The 21,579-nt window shown below is 33.8% G+C and overlaps 3 protein-coding genes and 2 pseudogenes across 3 annotated transcripts; 2 read left to right on the top strand and 3 right to left on the bottom strand.

Moving 5' to 3' along the window:
- Nucleotides 1-38: 38 nt before the first annotated feature.
- Nucleotides 39-1,865, bottom strand: LOC120201536 (annotated as a pseudogene).
- Nucleotides 1,866-7,879: 6,014 nt separating this feature from the next.
- On the bottom strand, nucleotides 7,880-20,151 carry LOC120201522 (transcription factor MYC2-like). Its single transcript, XM_039202119.1, has 2 exons — nucleotides 20,135-20,151; nucleotides 7,880-9,219 (listed from the first exon to the last, which is right to left on the bottom strand). The coding sequence occupies exon 2, from the start codon at nucleotides 9,212-9,214 to the stop codon at nucleotides 7,880-7,882; it is 1,335 nt and encodes a 444-aa protein (XP_039058050.1). The 5' UTR covers nucleotides 9,215-9,219; nucleotides 20,135-20,151.
- On the top strand, nucleotides 10,413-11,295 carry LOC120201531 (annotated as a pseudogene).
- Nucleotides 11,760-14,407, top strand: LOC120201532 (ribosomal RNA small subunit methyltransferase NEP1-like). The gene is made up of 8 exons (XM_039202126.1): nucleotides 11,760-11,834; nucleotides 12,517-12,836; nucleotides 13,022-13,114; nucleotides 13,267-13,411; nucleotides 13,503-13,613; nucleotides 13,705-13,787; nucleotides 13,864-13,921; nucleotides 14,175-14,407. Exons 2-8 carry the CDS (start codon nucleotides 12,543-12,545, stop codon nucleotides 14,252-14,254), a joined length of 864 nt encoding a protein of 287 aa, XP_039058057.1. The 5' UTR covers nucleotides 11,760-11,834; nucleotides 12,517-12,542; the 3' UTR covers nucleotides 14,255-14,407.
- Nucleotides 16,421-17,154, bottom strand: LOC120201535 (auxin-responsive protein SAUR32-like). Its single transcript, XM_039202128.1, has one exon. The coding sequence runs from the start codon at nucleotides 16,982-16,984 to the stop codon at nucleotides 16,631-16,633; it is 354 nt and encodes a 117-aa protein (XP_039058059.1). The 5' UTR covers nucleotides 16,985-17,154; the 3' UTR covers nucleotides 16,421-16,630.
- Nucleotides 20,152-21,579: the final 1,428 nt, after the last annotated feature.

Here is a 21,579-nt window from a genome sequence, read left to right as displayed (position 1 = left end):
AACTTTATTTTGACATGAAATAAACTAAATGAAATTGGAATTAAATGCATTTAATGCCCACGCACTTCTCTTTTTCTTCAGGAATTCCATCAGTTTTCCAGATTATATCATTCAATCCAGATGAAAAGTTTTTGTAGAACTGTCATGTTAAAAAAACCACAGCTAAAATGGGGTATCACACAGTTATTGCAAGGTTAGATTTGATCGACATTCGACAAATTAGAGTTAAAACAAAAACAGATTAAAATTCAAGTGTGTACCTTGTGAAACTCCAATGTGTCTCCGCCGGTTTTCCGGAACTCCACCACATGTAAGCAGGGAGCAACCTGGATTCGAACACCTGAGATCAAAGAGCGATGAATTATCGTGTTGTTTTTCTCCGATATCGAATAAGATGTGCATTGTAAACAGGGAGTATTGTGTTACCTCGGTAGCTATGGATAGTTGTCCCTTTCTCCCTCTTTTGTCACCTTTCAACTTCATCTATGGCAATGTGAATTATACAAGTACATGAGACATGAAACAGAAGTTGTAGGCATACAAACAGCAGTTGCAACGTAGATGAAGATGAATCGAACCTTATAGTTTCGCTTGTCAACATTGAAACCTAGAGGCTTTGCAGCTTCCTCAATTTTGGAGATGATTTCGTTCGGAGGACATTGGGAAGCAAAACTGGTTTCTCGCTTCGCAGGACGCTGCCATTCCAATTCGGATCAACAAACAAAAAGGGATACACTCAGCTAAGATGGAAAGTGGGGATCCAGTCTAAACACATTGCATTCAACATTCAGTATAGTGAAAACTAGAGGGATTTTAATTGCATACCATCTCAAACAAATTGTCTAGACTAAAGCTTTGCGACCTGGAGATGAGCTCGAAAGCATTCATCGAAACAGGTCTCACTTTCCTTTCTGTTACAAGATTTTCCTGGAAAACGGAATAACATTAATCAAGTACTTGGTTTTGGGACAACAGATAACAGTCTATCAGACCACGTTGTAAAGCGCTTGTATATGCTTCTGTAGTCACTCTGTTTAGGCAGAGAAACAGAACAGATAGAGTATGAAATGAACTACCGTTGAGTCATTAAAGGCGTTGTCGATGTCATCGAGATTTATATCCTCTTCCTGCTCGAATTGGGGCGGTTTGTACCCTTTCTTGAACCATTCATCTTCTAGAATTTCAGGAACAGTTATACGCTGGCACAATTAACACGCAAATTTCAACACAATGCATGTATCATACACAGTAAAGAGGCTTCAAAGACAGCAGATGATCATAAAATGCAAAGCATGAAGGGTTACCGTAAGAGGGTTTGGATCAAGAATAAGTTGCACTAGTCGTCAAATATGAAGGACAAGTGAAATCGGCCTTTGTGATCTGAAAATTTTATCAAGATGTACCAAAAGTCATAAGCAACTTCGCATGAAAAAGAGAAGGCGGATATGGAGGTTACTTACTTTCTTATACAAGCATATAAGGTTTGGTTCATCAAAGGGCAAATAACCAGCCATAAGTACAAAGAGAATAACTCCACAAGACCAAATATCCGATGCTCGACCGTCGTAACCTTGATTTTTAAGCACCTGATAAGGAAATATCGGACACGAATGACGAAGAAACCGCAGTATTGTGGCTCACTATCTTTATGAAGTCATGGTATATACATTCCTCTGGAGCAACATAATTCGGAGTCCCACAAGCCGTGAGAAGCAACCCATCCTCCTACATTGGGAAGAATATTGTTATAAGCAGGAACAAAAGTAGGATTTTATGGTTACACTATATGCTTACCCGAACTTGCTTTGAAAAAGCACTCAATCCAAAATTCGATATTTTAAGAACACCATTGGAATCCTGAAGAAAGTTCTCAGGCTGCAAAAATGGACAATTACATATGGAATTAGAAGCTAGAACGAACCAAGCTCCAATTTCTAAAATCAAAAGCTTTGAAACACACTCATCTAATGAATCAGTTACATCAAAGGGAGAGTTGAACCTTCAAATCTCTATGGAAAACGCCTGTACCCTGGCAGAAATCAACAGCATTAATAAGCTGCTGGAAATAGCTCCTGGCTTCATCCTCTTTGAGTCTCCCTCGCATGGCCTAAAAAATATCAAAGATTTTTGGTATCATAAACAATAAACTCCATGAGCGTTTATAACTTAATGACAACCGCTTACAATTTTGTCGAAAAGCTCGCCTCCACCAACGTACTCGATCACGATATAAATCTTTGTCTTGCTTGCCATAACCCTAAACGGGATTAATCAACCTTACATCATAATTCCAGGGATTAATTTGTTTACGTACCTCATAGATTTTAACTACATTGGGATGCTTTATAAGCTTCATTGTTGATATTTCTCTCTTTATCTGCCCCAAACAAAATCACCCTTAATCCAAAAGAAAATGATTGAATTTCAGCAATGGGATTCTTGTTTACCTGTTCGACAATCCGGTGACGGAGGACTTGATCACGGTCGAGGATTTTAATGGCGAGACACTCGCCGGTCTCGACATTCTTAGCGAATTTAACCTTGGCAAAACTCCCCTCGCTCAAATTCCTTCCCGGTTCGTACTTCCTACGCGTGTCCTCGTCGTCCGAACATTCACCGTCGTCGTATCATTACTATTCTTTTTCGTGCTCAATTTTCCACCTTCAACCTCCGTAGCAGAAACAACGGAATATGGCTTTTTGTTGGCGTGGCGGGAAGGAATGGAGGGTGGCAACGGTCAGGGAGGGATAAGAGTGAAGGATTTCAATACGAATTATGTCATACGTATGAAGCCATTAATATTGGTAGATGGAAATGAGTGGAGCCCGGAATATGATGACGTGGATTCGGAAATAATCTGTTCCTTCCGTGGCTGCCGTGAATTGACCAAATTCTCCCTCTGACCTTGTCCATTTAATTTCTTACAACTACTATATTTGCTTTGAACGATCAATTTTAATTTAAAATGTGATAGAATCAAGTTGAACAATGAGATATTTATATGGAGATTAATGAATTTATTTAAATTAAATATATTTAAGTATATTTAAATGTGCATAAATCGAGTGATTTCAATAGTTAAAAAATGTTATTAAAGTTTTAAGTTCGAGTACCACACGGAATGTATGAAAATATAATATTAACTGATTAAATTTTTTTAAGCAAATATTATTTTATATTCGTGCATATTAATAAAAAAGACAATATTAGAAAAATCATAACCATATGTCATTTGATACAGGCAGGACACGATCCTTTGTTGCGGTGTAATTGATTTAGGCCAAAACCCACGTTCTCTCTCATAATTGCATAATTCATCTCTTCTTGCAGGATGATCAAAGGCCCAAATCCTATCTCCACCTGATTTCTTTAGGACCGGAAGGTAGATACGTACATCTAGGACTTAATTAAATTTTATATATTTCATCGGTCATCCATCTCATCATAATTTAAAAGGACTTCAATCGATTTGAATTTATCTATATTTTATAGTGAAAAAAGGCACTCGAATCGATAAATATATATATATACAATTCTCATATTTATTTGATAAATAAAATAAAATAAGAAAAGATATAAGGGTAAACTATATAATTGTTCACTTTTGTTTCATTTTTTTAAACGTATGTCACTCAATTAAAAAAAGTTAATTTGTAGTTACTTTTATTTTGTTTTAATTAAGATGCGATCACTGAAACGTTAACTTCGGCTAGTTTGATGACATGACAAATTAGTAAAAGGGTCTAATTTTACTTTGACCCCTAAACTTTAAATAAAATACTATAATGGACCTCTTTATAAACCCAAAATATTTTAAGGACAAAAATTTAATTTACTCCTTTTTTTAATATGTTTTCTTCTCTGACCCCATCTTCTTGCGCCGCAAACCTCCATCTTCTCTACCAACGGAAAATGAAAAAAAAATGTTTTGAGTCTTTTCTCTAATGGACTCCCTTTCAAATTACCCCACCCTCTTAGATTATATTTTTAATTTTCTTTTTTTTCTTACCTTATTTAATTTCCGTTTTCAATTCCTTTTCTCGATATTTGATATTTTGGTTTTTGATATTGAATGGTATTTGGTTGTTTGATGGCGAAAGGCCGGCGGTTGACCACCAGCAGAAGCTAGCGGTTTCTCGGAAACTTTAGCTATGGACACGGCCAAGGGGACACTACCGTTGACGACGCGGAACTTGGTGAAGATGATGTTTGGTCGATAGTTGATAACGTCGAAGATCGAGACGACGACGGCACTGTCAATACTTCTCGACGCCATGGAGCCCACGCGCTGAAGCTGAGAGTAATGGGAATTTGGACGTGAGGGGGAGTTATCGCCGTCGAATTCCACAAGGCGAACGGCACGTGGGTGGGCTGTCCTTGGCTTTCGAGGATTCTTCAACGAAACCTAGGATCGTGCACCAGGTTCGTAGCCAAGACGACGTGGGGGCAGCAGCTTGGAGTTGAAGAGATGAGCGGGGAGAAGTTGATGGGTGAAGGACAAAGAGAACTGGAAAGCTTGCCATTGTCCATGTTTCGAGGGGGAAATGAAGAGTTGAGATATGGAAAGTGGATAACGAAGATGCCATAGGAGAAGCTGATTTGAAAGAGAAAGCAAAAATTAAATTTTTATCCCTAAATTATTTTGGGTTTACAAAAAGGTCTATTATTAGTATTTTATCTAAAGTTCAAGGGTTAAAATAAAAATTAATCCCTTTTATTAACATATCACGTCATCAAACTAACGAAAATTAACATTTCAGTGACCATATCTTAATTAAAACAAAATAAAAATAACTACAGATTAACTTTTTCAAGTCGAGGGACTGTACATTAAAAGAATAAAATAAAAATGATCAACTCCGTAGTTTACCAAAATATAAAGAAAGTATTATTATAATAATCCTTAAATATGTAATATTTAAGAGATAATTGCATTACCATCTAATGTCAAAAATTAGTTTTGAATTTTAGTTTTGACCTTGAGTTTGTTATGGGTCCGGATAAAAATAAAGTTTACAATTTTAGTTTAATTTAAAAAGCGCAATGTTTAAATTCATATCCAACATTTAATTGCCTAGTAACTTTAATTCATATTTATTTTATAAATTTTAGCTTTTTACTATTTTATTTTATGTCACATATAATATATGTATAAATGATGACATAACATTTAACACATGTCACAAAGTAATGATATGCCATTATTGTGTATATATAAATAATGACATGTTATGTAACACGTGTCCAAAGTGATGAAGTGATATATATAACGTGTTTAATATAATAAAATAATATATATTATATGTTTGAAGTATAGACATGTCACATCAATATAAATATTTTATTAATTAAATTTATATTATTTATTTTTATTAAATGAATCTCATCTAATGTATCATAAAGAATATGAAAAAATATAAAAGTAGTGATAGCATGAAAATTTAATAACTAACCATTAACTTGAATTAATAATATATAATATAGTTGATAAATATATGTCGAAAATAATGAATACAAAATTGAGATGTTAAAACCGACTGGATAATTAAATAAAAATAACAGAAATGAATGAACAGTAAATTGTGTCATGGCGAACTACTATTTTAAAAGTAAACTGGCAACGATAACTGTATACGCGTGCGAAGAACTTGTCATACCACATTCAACAAACAAAGGAATGAGTTTTCATACATAAACCTTTTCAAAGGTAATTTCCTTCCAAATGTAGGATAAATGACATAAAAATTCAGAGCATTACTAACAATATATTCTTACATTTTATTATTCATATAATAACTTATTTTATAATTAATATGTTTTTATAATAATGTATTAGTATTATTTAATTAATATATTATAAAATATTAATAGTACTACTATATTCAATGTTTCTTTGTTTGCGTCACGAGTTATCAAGTGGCCCACATCATAACAAAATGCCAATTATTTTCACGTCGAAATTGTAAAGCCTTTTGCAAAAAGTACGTAGAACGTGACCAAAATATGTGTTCATGCACCTTGAAGTAAAATGAATAAAATAAGTCCTAAGCGACAGATATTTCATCGTACGGGAAACGAGTGTCAGTAATTATCCATAGAATATGTGATTTTCATTGAAGCCCTGAAAGAATTGCCTTTACTGAAGGTGTTTGTTTACGTTTCTATTGTTCTTCTATGGCCTCCAAGGCTACAGAGCAAGGAGAACACGTCTTTAAACGGGCTGATTTTCCAAGTCCGTAAAGCGATCCATGACCTGATTCTTGTTGTGTTCTCTTTGACATTAAAAACTGGTACGTGCTAATTTACACGTTTATTTATTTAAAGCAATCACTTCGTACTAATTTACACATTTATTTATTGGGTAAAGTATAGTAATGGTCACTGAACATTTCTGAAGCTTTCATTTAAGTCCCCCAACTTTTAAAACTTGCAATACAGTCCCCTAACATTTATTCCATTTGCAATATGGTCCCCCAACTTAAACCACTGTTAGAAATTAGGGTAAATTATATAATCGGTCATTAAACTTTTCAGACACTTGAATTTAGGTCTCTCAACTTTTAAAACTTGTAAAACAGTCCTTAATTTCATTATAAACTCCAATTTCCAAAGTAATTCAATTTCCTTCTAAACCATTGATTCTACTAAATCATAAATGATCACTGTATGAGCAAATTCAGGTGAATCATAAATGATTGCACTGTAAAGCACTGAAGGGTTAGGTACTCAAATCTGATAAAAAAATAGCATGCAAGAACATAGTGGTACTTAAATCATAATGCTCCAAATGAGTGTTCCGAATTTCATATAGTCAAAAGTTGAAGAAATGAGCAGAGTTTATGGGAAGTTGAAATACCGAATAGAGTGCTTCCATTTTGCTATTCGGGATGTTTAATCAATGCATATTGTTATTCAAAATTGATATAAATAGTTAAACAAACCTCAAATTTATATTGAAATAAATATTGTCAAATAGTAAATTCATGTTCAAAATTTCAAAACACCTTAATTTCATTCTAAACCCTAAATTCCAAAATAATTCAATTACATTCTAAACCTTAAATTGAAGTATTTTAGAATTTGGGGTTTAAAATTTAATTGAAATATTTTGGAATTTAGGGTTTAGAATGAAATTGAATTACTTTGGAAATTGGGGTTTAGAATGAAATTGAGGACTATTTTACAAGTTTTAAAAGTTGGGAGACCTAAATTCAAGTGCCCGAAAAGTTCAATGACCGTTAACCTAATTTTGTAACAGTGGTTTAAGTTGAGGGACCATATTGCAAATGGAATAAATGTTGGGGGATTGTATTGCAAGTTTTAAAAGTTAGGGGACCTAAATGCAAGCTTCAGAAATGTTCAGTGACCATTACTATACTTTACCCTTATTTATTTAACTTATTTCTCTGACGCGCGGTACGTGCTAACTTTAAGCCACTAGTGTTACTGGTACCTAATCTGATAGGGCTTTCACTACTTCATTACTGTCATAATAATAATAATAATTAAAGAAAAATAAAACATATAGGATGTACACGGCCATAAAAAATGTAGCAGTATCACGTTTTTCTTGTTTTTGTTCTAGTGTGGAAAATTTTAAAATTGTTGCTGAAGAAAGAGACTCATCTTTAAATCGTTGGTTAGGATGGGGACACAGATTGTTTTAGTAATATTTATTTTTCCGGTAAGGAAAATTAAAGGAGCAAGGTTCGTTAAAAAAAAAAGTAAAGACGAGTCTCCTTTATAAACGAGACAAGTTTGTCTATATCGAACACTGAATTAGAAGAATTCACTTGAAGCAGATCAAATACAGAATGAACCAGATAATTAGAGGAAAAAACATTAAAAACTGATATTATTACACACTTAATAAATGACCTTAATGCCCTAGTGTCCGCAGAATAGCAGCTTTGAGTGACTCTTGAGTTCTCAATCCATGGGGGATCTGGACGATAATATCCTGGAGCATGAGCTCGTTAACACACGACAAGCTTGCATGATGGACCTGAAACTCCAAGTCACGAAGTGCACCCATTAACCTAGCAGCTGGGTAGTTCACATTCTCCGATTGAACCCTAATCATCGCATCACCGTTTCCCATGATCTTGATATCGACTTGTAGGTCACGCCACCCAGCTGTTGCGACGGCTGATGAATTCCTCGGCCTAGCTTGTTCCGCTAATGAGGTGGTGCTTTGGTTAGCCATGGAATAAAACATTTCTACCTTTACTTTCTTGTTGTTCTTATGAAGCCGTGATTCCAAGTGCTCGATTTTCGACTTTAGTTCGCCGATGTACGAGACGGCATCTGACAAGAGAGATGCTTTGTCCATGCGTGAGACGTTCGGGACTACAGCTCGGAGCGCGTAAAACCTACTGTTCAGCTTCTCACGGCGTTGCCTCTCGGCTTCCACTTGGTTCAACGGTTTCTTTCGTCCGAGAATCGGTTTTCTTCCACGTTTATTCGGAGTTATCTTCTCTGTATCTGTTTTATTATTGGCACGTAATGGGCAGTCGGAATCTGAATGCTCTGAGATAGAACTCGGGGTTAAATTTGAATTCGGATTCGGATTTTGATCGGACCCGAACAGGGATTTCACTTGCTGGACTAGTCCCCAATTTTCATTGATAATTTCTGAGGATCCAAGCTCGAGAACACCAGAAGAAGTCGGTATACAAACAAGAGTTTCGATGCCATGCAACTGTGCTTCTCGAGCTCGTTCACAATCATTAAATTGCAGCTCAATAGCACCGGTTAACCAAACCAAAGAGCCAGTGCTAAGAGCCTTGCCGAGAACCCCATCGCCGGCCGAAAAAGATCGACTGAGAGACATCACATAGTACCATTCGGCATGGGTGATATCTGTGTCGTCGATCAACGATAAGTCGATGTCGTGGTTGTCTCCGATGAGGCCTTGGAGTCCTTTCATGTCCTTTCTTCGTTCATTATGTAAGGCTTGAACATCGGAAACTTTGGTGGGCGCCGATGGTTTTGGAGATGAGTCTTTGGTTCCTTGAAAATGACCATCTTCCCAAGTCAAGAACAAACGACCTTGGTCGTCGTTTGAAGTCCGCCAAAGTATAGCGTATGCCCACGAGTCTTGCTGGCTTTTGACAAGGAATTGAAGCTTCTGCTTTAGGGTTGAAGATGGAGTTTCCTGGGAAAATGAAAGTAGTGATGAGGAGGAGGATGAAGAGATTATTTTCTCTTCCATGGCTGCTGGGAAAAGAAAAACGTGTGGACTGAAATAGTAAGAGATGCAAGAAAAAGGAGATAAACGAGTCTTTCCCCCCATTTTTCGCGTAACCGTGTCATATATAAGAATAATATAAAATTAAACTAATTTTATATTTCTATACAATTATATAAATAAAGGAAATCGCCTATATATTTAAATTAGGTAAAAAATTAATTTATATAAATTTATCTGTATTATGATTTAGTTTAGGCTTATATTAATAATTCACAGGTCACATTTTAATATAAAAAATCATTTTATTTTATTTTATAATTTTTGTAAAGTTTTCAAATTTAATATATATTGGATAGATTTTCATTGTGTTATGTTATTTTTATAAAAATGAATTAAAAATGATAGAATCATTACTAAAAATATTAAAAGAATAAAGTAAATAAAAATACTTCAAATATCAAAGTAGTAAAATAAGATTTAGTAGATTAAATATATCCATTTAATCCTTAATAACACGATAAATCAGGGCGGAGATCAGAGAGAGCGAGGAGCAAACAGGTCAAACCTTTAGTAGAGAGCAGTTGGAGCGTCACCAGAATGGCTGTGGGTCGGTCCTCTTCCACTTTGTAATTTCTTTTTAAACATGAATAATAAATATTTTTTCTTATGTATTTTGTCAGGACCCTAATTTCTTGTGGTCCAAGATTTATTCAGGTCAGTGACAGGTGTGCTTGAATGATACAAGAAGCAAATGATTAATTAGGGCTATATGTCATACGGAAGGTGAAGGTCAATATTCGGTTTGGTTGGTTTGATCGATTGTTCTAGCATAAACTGAACTGATTGATCAATTTAGATACAATTGGTTCAACCAAATCAGTTTAATATCGGTTGGTTTTATCAGTTATTTTGCTGTTTGTCCATTAAGTTTGCTTGAATGTTGCAGTTGCCCCAGCAGCAAGTTACTGGACATGGAGCTATATGGTGAATGCCATAGGAAAATATAGTGTTCAACAAAACATGTTTCAGGCATTGCCCTTAAGTTGGCGTGTTGCTTGCCTCACTGAAATGAAGTGCCCAAAAAGCTACGTTCTCGGCTGCGAGACTTCAAAATAATTGTCAAACGACAAGCGCCAATATTCTGCTATAAATGTGGAGCTTCACCACCATAGTTCCAACACAGAAACAACTCGGTCGTGTAATAAAGTAACCTAAGAACATGGCTTTCAAGCTTAAAATATCAATTTCGTTCATCTGCTTGATGGTTTTGGTGCTAGCAACTGGTTCAAATGGTGGTGGGATTTCTATCTACTGGGGTCAAAACGGCAACGAAGGGACCCTCGCGGAGACTTGTGGGACGGGGAGTACGAATATTTAAATATAGCCTTCTTGGCAACATTTGGTAATGGCCGAACTCCCATGATGAACCTTGCCGGTCATTGTGATCCATATAGCAACGGCTGCACTGGGTTGAGCTCCGACATTAAATCGTGTCAAGCCAAAGGTGTTAAAGTGATTCTTTCTTTGGGTGGAGGCGCTGGTAGTTACTCCCTCGCTTCCTCTGATGACGCTAGACAAGTCGACGTATATCTGGAATAATTTATTGGGGGAACGTCATCTTCTCGACCTCTCGGACCTGCCGTTCTCGATGGAATCGACTTCGATATTGAGGGAGGAACGGACGAACATTGGGACGATCTCGCAATGTACCTCTCGGGGTATAGCAAGAAAGGCAAGAAAGTATACTTAACTGCAGCTCCTCAATGCCCATTCCCTGATGCTTTGGTTGGAAATGCACTCAAAACGGGTTTATTTGATTATGCTTGGGTCCAATTCAACAACCACCCGCCGATATTGCCAACCTCGAAGATGCATGGAAACAATGGACTTCGGATATCCCGGCGACAAAGATTTTCCTCGGCCTACCAGCATCTTCGGATGCAGCCGACAGCGGTTTCATCCCTGTCAATGATCTCATATCCAAGGTTCTCCCTGCCATAAAGAATTCCTCCAAGTACGGTGGCATTATGCTTTGGTCCAAGTATTATGATGATCAAAGCGGATGCAGTTCTTCCCTCAAGAGCGATGTTTGAGATCCACATATTCACAATTTTCATATATATATATATATGTGTGTGTGTGTTCTATTTGTACGAAAGAATATATACATAATAAATAATTATAAGCAAGGTATTATTCTTTTGATTAAATTAAAAGGTATTATTTTTTTCAAGATAAATATTAGGATTGGAATCCATATAAAGTAGGATAATAGGAACATCTTTAACCACTTAACTAATTAATGAATTTTTGATGAGACACTATTAGTTGTTTTTTGGTTTTAATATTATAAATAAAATATATTGAATTAAATTAAATTAATCATTAAAAATAAATATTTATAATATTTAATTAAATTAATTGACGAATAAATAAATATGGACTCTCAAACAAATATATATATATATACCCATTATACGTAGAATCCCAACCCAAATACAGTTTCAGCCCAATCCAAAATTTAATAATTCATTAGAAACTATAAAAGAAATTGAAAGAAGAAAACAAAAACCTAAACAGCTGCCCTTGCTCCGCCCTCAATCGTCAGCTCCCCGCTTTCCTTGCTCCGCCAACTGTAACTGTAAGTTTTGTTCAACTATCGAACGTAAGCTGTAAACTTTCCTAATTGAAAATTCATCATTGTTTTACGAAATTTGATTACACTTGGAATGTCCCTAAACTTTGTTGCATAAACTCTGTAATGCTAACATTGATTTCCTTTATATTGGCCCTAGAATTGTCTTGTCCTTCTGAAGAAACAAATAGGGGATATATAGTCTTTAATGGATCGTCAATGGCAAATATGATTTCTCATCTATATCGTGCAACTAGTCATTCAGGCAACCTCACCGTTCAAACCAGCGCTTGAGCTGAGCTGATAATATATATACAAAGCGGCTGCTAATTGTGTATATTAGAATCGAATAAATTTGTATGAAAATTTAACTATAATGAAAAAATTGTATATGCAAAAGCTTAATTCCAGCTCAAACTGGAGTTTGAGTATGGAAAATGAGTAAACGAGCTTAATTGAAATTTATTTTTTCTCGAGCTGAGCTCAAGCTTAAAAATTTACTTGATCGAGCTTAAACTGAATTTTGAGTAGTGAATTTTTAATTGAGCTCGGGCTTCTCGCTATTTGGGTTTTCACTTGTCTCAATGTCAGTCTTGCTCAAAAGTACTCCCTCTCTTCCTATCCTGAAAATACTGTCTTTGCTGCTTCTAATGTAATGCTATCTTGGTTTGGTTCTTCTTATTTGAAGGATAAATAATATTTTGAGCCAATAAAATGGTAAGACCGTATGCTATAAAAGTGAAAAAACGGAAGAATAGAGACGAGAAATATGATAAAGAAGAACAGGAACGTGCAGAACAAGTAGAAGTAGAAGAGGAAGAACCTGCAAAGAGAGCTTCTATTGAAAAGCCAACAATGGAAGTAGAAGGTAAAGAAGAGGAAGAAGGCAAAGCCGGAACAGATGAACTTGTGGGAATCCCAGTTGTCCCCAGTGATAAAAGGACCAACAAAAATGGGGTCATTTTTGTTCTTGAGAAGGCTTCCCTGGAAGTTGCTAAAGTTGGAAAGGTATATGGAACTTAGACTTCGTATATATATGCTGTGCTTAACATATCTGTTATCATTTACTTGTGTGAGCTTCTGTTCGTGTATATATTATTCTTATAGTAGTTTTTAATTGTTTTTTTGTTTGTCCTTTAATGAAATTTGGTTTTCAACTGTATTTTTATCTTATTGGTTGTAAATTGTTACAGAGTTTCCAACTCTTGAACTCGGATGATCATGCCAATTTCTTGCTGAAAAATAACAAGAATCCTGCTGATTACAGGCCTGACATAACACATCAGGTTATTTTCCTATTTTTTTGTTATTTATTTCAATCTTATATATTGTTAAAACTATTATTATTTAATTGGTACTGCATTCTCGATGTTAAAACCTGATGGATGATTTAGATTAACTCCTTTAACTAACAGCCAATTGTTTTGTTTCCCTATAGGCTCTTCTATCTATTTTAGATAGCCCGGTCAATAAGGCTGGGAGATTGCAAGCTGTGTATGTTAGAACCGAGAAAGGTGTACTTTTTGAAGTTAAACCTCACGTTCGAATTCCGAGAACATACAAGCGGTTCTCTGGTATCACGTGTAAGTTCTCATGCTGAAATTATGTCTCTTCTGCTGCATTTTAAAATTTTTACCAGACTGTTTCTTATTGACCTCTTCAACAATCATGCAGTGCAGTTGCTTCAAAAACTAAATATAACTGCTGTTGGCAATCGTGAAAAACTTTTACGAGTGATAAAGAATCCCGTAACGAACTATTTTCTTGTCAATTCTCGGAAAATAGGTGGGCTTGAGTTTGGTTGTTTTTACTCTTGTATTTTTGTCTATGCAAACCCGTTGTTTCCAGAATTCAATTTGTTTTTCTTGAAATTCAGGTTTCTCATATAGCTCGGAGAAACTGGTTAAAATGAGAAAATATGTAGATGCTGTTGGTGATGATGTGAATCTTGTTTTTGTGGTAAGTTTCGTGTGACATACAAGTTCTTTATTTATAATTGTCTCCTTATCCTGTCTCTGTGCATCTTTCTATTCAGGTGGGTGCAATGGCCCATGGGAAAATAGAGACAGACTATGCAGATGATTTTATAGCGAGTAAGTCCCACATTCATATGTGTATGTTTGTTAAATTTTGTTCCTGAAATTTCAAGGTTTTCGATTCGTAACCTTTGAATTATAAGAACCATTGAATCATACTGGTACTCGCAGTTATCCCAAGTCCGAGTTTATTACTATATGTATACAAGAGTCGTACTTTACATGCATACAACTTAATTCTTATCATGCTTAAATGGGACATGACTTACTTCATTGTCTTATATGGTTTTATTTCTCTCATTTCTTTCAGTTTCTGGTTATCCATTAAGTGCTGCAATGTGCATTGCAAGGATTACTGAAGCTTTGGCAGATAAGTGGAATATATTGTAACTCCATCAAACAATTATATATTCTTGTCCACCGTGTTTTATTTATTATTTTTGCTTAGTAAAAATATTATTTAAAAGAACAATGTTTTTTTTTTACTAGGGTGTTTCTTTGTTTGCATGCTACAATTGATTTAAGCTTCCATGCTTGATACTACTCGATCCTGAAAGCTTTTTATTCGGTTTCGACCCTTTTTGGTGACCAAAATATTCATTTCAACGATTCAAATGTTCAAATGTTCAGATATTATTCAAATGTAGATGATTAGACAATTTTTGTTATGAAATAATTATTAAAATTTATTACTATGTTATAAAATTATTTTAAAATTTATTATGATATCACAATAGTTATGTTATAGTGGTTTGATAAATTTAATAATATTTTATGTTTTTTTAAGCTTAACGACTAATACAATCGTTTTAATTCTAATGATGTTCTCTACCTATTCTTTTTAGATTTCAGTACAATAAACAAATTTAAATTGATTTGAGTTAAATCTAAATTTGAATAGACATGGTCAAATTTATATTTTGGGTCATATACGACTGTTCTAGATCCAATCGTTATTCTTTCACGCCCAATTGTAACTACTAAAAAACAAATGCCCAATTGATAACTACTCATTATCCTATTGTTGAAACTTGCAATTAAAAACTATATTGTTCATGCATTGAACCAATCCCAGTGCACCAATTGCAATTAAAAACTGTCTTGTTCATGCACCAAACCAATCTCAGTGCACCAATTGGATACCTCTATAGCCGTGGACGAATTAAAATGACATTAGCTTCTCACAATCATGAACGGTTCGTTAAGCATTAAGTCTAATCCCATAGGCCTTGTAGCATGAATCCGTTCCTCATCATCTTTGTCAATATAATAATAAAGACTTAGTTCGATATGTGACATTTGGTCAGCTATATAGCTTGAATAATATACATCATGTTGGTTTTTTAAATCGAAATTACGAACTAATATTATTTGATTAAATAAATTGTTGATCAAATAGTTCGCAAGTTATATTTATTTGTTCCCCAGTCACAATCCACAAAACAAAGCAAGATGAAAAAACTATGGTCAGATTGAGGTGTTGGAATTTTCGGTGTTTCATATTTGAGTTTTATCATATATAAAATTATGTATGTGTTATAATGTTTGCTTCTAGTTATCGATACATTCAATTTCCATTTGATTGTGTATAAGGATGAATATGTGAGACAAACTCAACATATTTCGATTCGATCCAACTCTATAGGATAAGGTTAAAACTAGGGGTGTTCATTTGGTTCATTCAGTCATTGATCGAACCGAATTTTCATTAATCGAATTAATCAAACTATTTTTTCATTAACAGTTAACTGAACTGATTTTTTATATAATTTTTTTAGTTAGATTAATTTGAATTTAATAGAGGTATTTTTATTTGAGTTAAAATTATTTAATTAGGTCTTGATAATTTAATTGATCTAGTATGGTTGAAAAATAATTGGGTCTTAACTTTTAATAGATTTGAACTTAATATATATATTTAATATTTATTATTTTCATTTAATTCGGTTAATTAATCAATTTTGAACCAAAATAATCGTTCCTCGACCAAACTAATTCGGTGGCCGGCCCTTAACCATCCGTTAGTTAATTTTGGTTTGAAATATTAATTATGATAATATTTATAATTTAATACTAAGGTATGATAATATTTTTAACTGGATTAATTTCTCAATTTATATAGAGCATAGGGATGAATCACCCACAATGTTTTCTCCACGACTAACTATCCTTTGTTCGGGTTAAGACGTTGAATTTTCCATAAGGGTCTCCAAAGGCTGGTTTATTCCTATGTTTTAAGGACATGTAAATTGCGTGTGCCCTACAAACAAAAACACACGCATAAAAGCCCTTGTTGTCAAGGAAATGAATTGCCCCAAACAGGGTATTAATTGAACCCACCGTCCGTTCTTGACTTTCATTCTTCACACTGTTGGACATCTCATTCAATTCCCAACACCTAACTCAAGCTCAATGCGGCTTGGACAACAAAGTGATCCACAAATAAAGTATTTAATCTTTATAGACATGTCCGGACCCTAAACGGGGACGGCCTCCCTCATTGTGGTACTTGATTCCATTTGCCGGTAGTGATTTCCACATCTCCAAATTTCAAAATTAAAGCAAAGGCAATGAGCCTACCAAGGGATCTTGTCCTCAATATATTATCTTTAAAGATTGAAAATAAATGAAAAGGAGAGAGGCATTCGCTGCTTCTTTTCCAATATGATTCCAAACAAATATATACGTGGGGCAATGCAATTATAAACAACGTTTTATCGTCATCGTTGTATCATTTTTCTTTATCTATTGATAACAAGATTTTTTTTATGAAACCCTAAAACAACCGACATGATGATGAAGAAGGGATTTCTCCCCATCAATCAAGCCCCGAACATTCCTAAACTCCTCTACGTGACAAGGAATGGTGATGGTACCCTTCTGGTCGAACCCGTACTCTTCTTCGGCTTCTTTCAACAGCTGCATGAACAATGGGTGGTTGAAGTAAATAACCGGCACCACGAACCTCTGTTGCTCCTCTTCTGTTGACCCTACTTTGATAGCCAAACACCCTTTTGGCACATCCTTTGTTTGCTTCTTCCCATGGTGATTATGATGATGATGAAGATTCGGTAGGTGTAAATGGAAGGTCTTCACTGTATTCTTCTCTCCACCGCCCATATTTAAAAATAGCAAAGCTTTAAACTGAAAACCCTGCTTTAAAAAAAACAAAGGGTTACAAGGAAGAAGAAGGAAAGGGCCAAGGGTTCCTTGCAAGTGAAGAGTAGACAAGAGACTTGGGGACTCTAGTCATGGTTGATAGTCTTCTACACCAACTTGCAAACTCATAACTAGTACCCAGAATATATAATGTGTAATATGGAGGAAGAAAGGAGATGGTTTTCATATGCTACGGAAAGGGCTGGGTTTTTTTTATTCTTTTATAGAAAGTTTGATTCCTAGACGTGTGACTTTAGCAGGGAATCTGATGATGATTTAAGGGGTTCGATTTAATCTTTGTAACGGATGAAATGGGGGTGGGACGTAGGAGAGAAATGGTCAAGTATGTAATTAATTAATGGGAATCCATGGGAAAAGACACGTGGATTGAGGAAGAGGGGAATAGGATTTTTTATTTGAACTAATAAGAAAATTGCCAACAGACGACATGAAAGATGTCGTTCTGCGGTATCAAATGGCTTTGAGCGGTAATGAAATAGATTCATGTTTTTAAGTTTTAATTTTATAAATAAAATAATATTAAAAAATTAAACTTTTTAAAACTATTTAAGGACAAATTGAGGTCTCCAGCGTGTCCAAATAGGCATCGAAGAGGCGGTAAGGTGAAGTCAGCTTTGTGAATTTTCTAAATTTACTTTTTAAAAAAATAATAAGTAGAAGTTTATTCCAACTGCACCTTACGTGTTAGTGGTTTCTCTTTTTTCTAATCAGTGCAAACGTTTGTTTCTATGGAACAATGTTGATCGAGTAGAAAACAAAAACAAACAAATAAATTAAAGATTTATTTTATCCAAGTTCATTTGATAAATATAAGGGTAAAGTACACAAATGATCCCCGACTATAACATATTATTTTATTGAAAGTTACAAAATGGTTCCCCGATTATAGGGAATTGTTTTGTTGAGTCACTCGACTATTAAAAGTTACAAGATAATCATTTGATTATTCATTATATTCCAAACTCTTCATTTTCTATTTAAAAATAACAGTTAGTTGAGTTGAACGTTAACATGGTAACTGAGATATGATAGTCGTTTGAGATTGTGAGATCATATTTTATCATATCTCAGTCACCAAGTTAACAACCACCGCAGACTGTCTTTAATTTTTTAACGAAAAATAATGAGTTTGAAACATAATAATTAGTTAGGTGATCATTTTATAACTTTTAATAGTTGGGGGACCTAACAAAGTAACTCCCTATAGTCGCAAGACCATTTTGTAACTTTTAATAGTCAGGTGACTCAACAAAATAACATCTTATAGTCATGTACCATTTAATTTACCCTAAATATAAATGTATTTAAGGCTTATAGTTTTAAATGTATATTTTATTTAATATTACGGCATTTTAAATTTATTATATGTTTTTATATTATTTTTTCATACAATATATATCTTTATTTTATGACTTCGTTTTTTTAACTAATTGTCATTCTTAACACATACGAGTTTTTCGTAAATATAAACTTTGAATATTATAATACAAGATACTACAAGAAAAATAAATTAAAAAATCTATTACAATTTATAATAAACAATGCTAAGTTAATAAGGGTTTTAATAATTTCTTATCAAATTAGAATTTAATATATATAATTGTATAAAATTAAAGTTTATGTATAATATATTAAATTAAAACTTAAAATAATGTTGATTTTTATGTCTACATTTTTATAATAATAATCTAATTTTGATGCAGAGTCAGGATCCGAGAAATATCGAAAAGAAAATTCATAGGAAAAAGAAATATTAATGATACTTTTTTATTCACAAAACAATAAGAGTGTTATTGTATTGTGTTCTTGAAAGATCTAACCGTTGGCCACTACGGAAAAACAAAAGCTAAAATAGCAAAGGACAATGGTGTCTCCAAGAGTACGTATTTTGCCGTAACAATTAGAAAATAAGGTCAAACACATGTAGAGCCATTTGTAAGACTAAGATGGCAATTTCATTTTTATTAACTTTATATAAAATATTAAAAATAGCTCATTGCCATATAAAATTTCAATAGTTCTATCAATTGGACAGATAGAATTAGTTTTAAAATTAAGTGACATCAAGTTAGTTTCAATTATAAATGATTTGAGTGTCATTTCAAACACCACCCAAAGTGGAATTATTCGCCACTATTTTTCTAAAATGAAATAATCAATCGATTTAATTATTCGACACATAAACTTATCTAAATACATACACATGGAGGCTCCACGAAATGGAATCATAGGCTGTTGTTTTAAAATCATCGTTGGTCCGTCCATTTTATTCGTACACCACATGCATCCAAAGCAACTTTTTCTTTTTGTGATTATGATTTGATTTTAGAATCTTAACCTTGCGTTAAATAAATGGTACATAGAGGCTTGTTCAATTTCATCGCTTACGAATAAAGTATCAAAACTAGTTTTCAAAAGTCATTGTAACGCTTTTGATTTGTACCATACAAAGCCAAAGATTCGGTTCCACCTGAGACTATAGTTATTAAATTTAAACAATTACCAATTGGATGAGTTGAATGACATATTAAATTTGTAAATGAGTTTAGACATTTAGATTCTTCAAAGTGCCATAAAACCACGTTAGAAACCCATCTACATGTTGGAAACCCGACATGTGTCCAAATCAGACGTCCTTTCAGCTAATGGGAAGTGGCTAGCAGCTTTCGGTGAAATGAAATGAAACCAAGCTTTAACGTCTATGCTTGTTAAATACTATGCTCGTAGTTGAAATAGAGGCATTAACGTCTAGGTTGTAATCCAACCTATTTGGTCCAACGGAAATTTAATACAACATTAATTCTGTCTATAGAAATTAGGAGATTTATAGCTGTCGTAGCCTGAAGGTACAAGTATTAAGAAGAAGATTGTGACATTGGTTTCGTAGATTCCTAACGTCCAGGATTTAAATGCAATAAGCTTTCACCGCTCAGACCATTAACTCCACCATGTCTAACCTTTCGGCTAAGCATGTAATGAGTTGTTGGTCAATGTAAGGGTTTAAGGTTGCATCTCAATGAAGAAGAAAGCTGATCAAAAATAAACTTGCATCTCTCGGCTTAGGCTTTGTCAAAAGGAAACCCTATGGACTAGGAAAAAGAAGAAAGAAGGGAACAGCGCTGAAAAGAAGGGATAACGTTTGACAAAGTTCAAAGCCGGATCTGAAACTGACAGATGAGATAAATAAAAAAGACATCATGGGAAAGATCAGAGTAATGATGACCCTGAAAGGAGGGCTACAACTTAGTACTGCCAGAAACACACAGGAAAAACAAATGATGATGATGAAAAATCAAATTAGTCAAAACTCTTCATCACACCACACGTAACTAACAACATACCCAATCCAATGATCTAACGTAAACTCGAATAACCATCAAAAGCTGAAAACCGGAACCTTTACATTCCGCAGTGGTTGATCTGAAATTTTAGCCTTTGCAAAGCATCAAGTTCATATATGGGAGCAATGATTGGGGGGAATGAAGCCTGGTCCGACGACACTGGCAGCCAATAACGATGGATTTAAAACAAGTGTCCCCGATCCAGACAACATTCCCCTCAAAGGAAATGCTCCCTTACAACATCAGGATTCAAACTTTCTTCAAAAGAGGGTTTGATGCTAAGGGTTGTGTACTTGTGTTTCTCTTATTTATCCCTTTAGTTCCCCCAAGAGTCTCACCTCTGTTCAAGGGGGGGGGGGGTTGAGAGATGATAGATTGGTGGGTTTGGCATTTTGAGTTATAATGAGACGATGAAGAGAAAAATATGGGCAAGGGGTAGTTAAGAAGAGTAAAAGGTGTTGGGATTTTTTGGCAAAAACCCTAGTATTAAGAATAATATGGACTCAAACTATTAAACCGAAAAATAATATTTTTTATCTATAAGATTTAATTTAATTTAGGGTAAAGTATAGTAATGGTCACTGAACAATTCAGAAGCTTGCATTTAGGTCCCCCAACTTTTAAAACTTGCAATACAGTCCCCAACATTTATTCCGTTTGCAATATGGTCCCCAAACTTAAATCACTATTAGAAAATTAGGGTAAATTATATAAACGATCATTGAACTTTTCAGGCACTTGAATTTAGGTCCCCAACTTTTAAAACTTGCAAAACAGTCCCCCAATAATTTTATTTTCTTATTAAATATAGATGTATAGAAAATATAAATGATTCAATTTATATTTAAATGTATGAATCATTTATATTTTTGATATATTTTATTTTTCTTGTATAAACTAGTATTTAAAATATGTTTATATTTTAATCAAAATATTTCAATATACGAATAAAAATATATTTATATAAATGTATATTTATATTTAGATGTATAAATAAAAAATATATATTCATATATTAATGTATGAATCATTTATATTTTTTGAATATTTATTTTTAATAAGAAATTAAAATTATTAATTATATTAGAAATACTCAACTTAAGATTATATATATATAATCATGAATTATAAATATGAAAAATATAATTATTAAATTTAGTTTAAAAATATATAAATCTTAAATTTATTCTTTTA

The sequence above is a fragment of the Hibiscus syriacus genome, unplaced genomic scaffold (assembly GCF_006381635.1).
Source record: "Hibiscus syriacus cultivar Baekdansim isolate YM2019G1 unplaced genomic scaffold, ASM638163v2 tig00007432_pilon, whole genome shotgun sequence".
Classification (NCBI taxonomy): domain Eukaryota; kingdom Viridiplantae; phylum Streptophyta; class Magnoliopsida; order Malvales; family Malvaceae; genus Hibiscus; species Hibiscus syriacus.
Note: the sequence above shows the minus strand (reverse complement) of the source record. Positions and strands in the feature narration are given on the sequence as shown.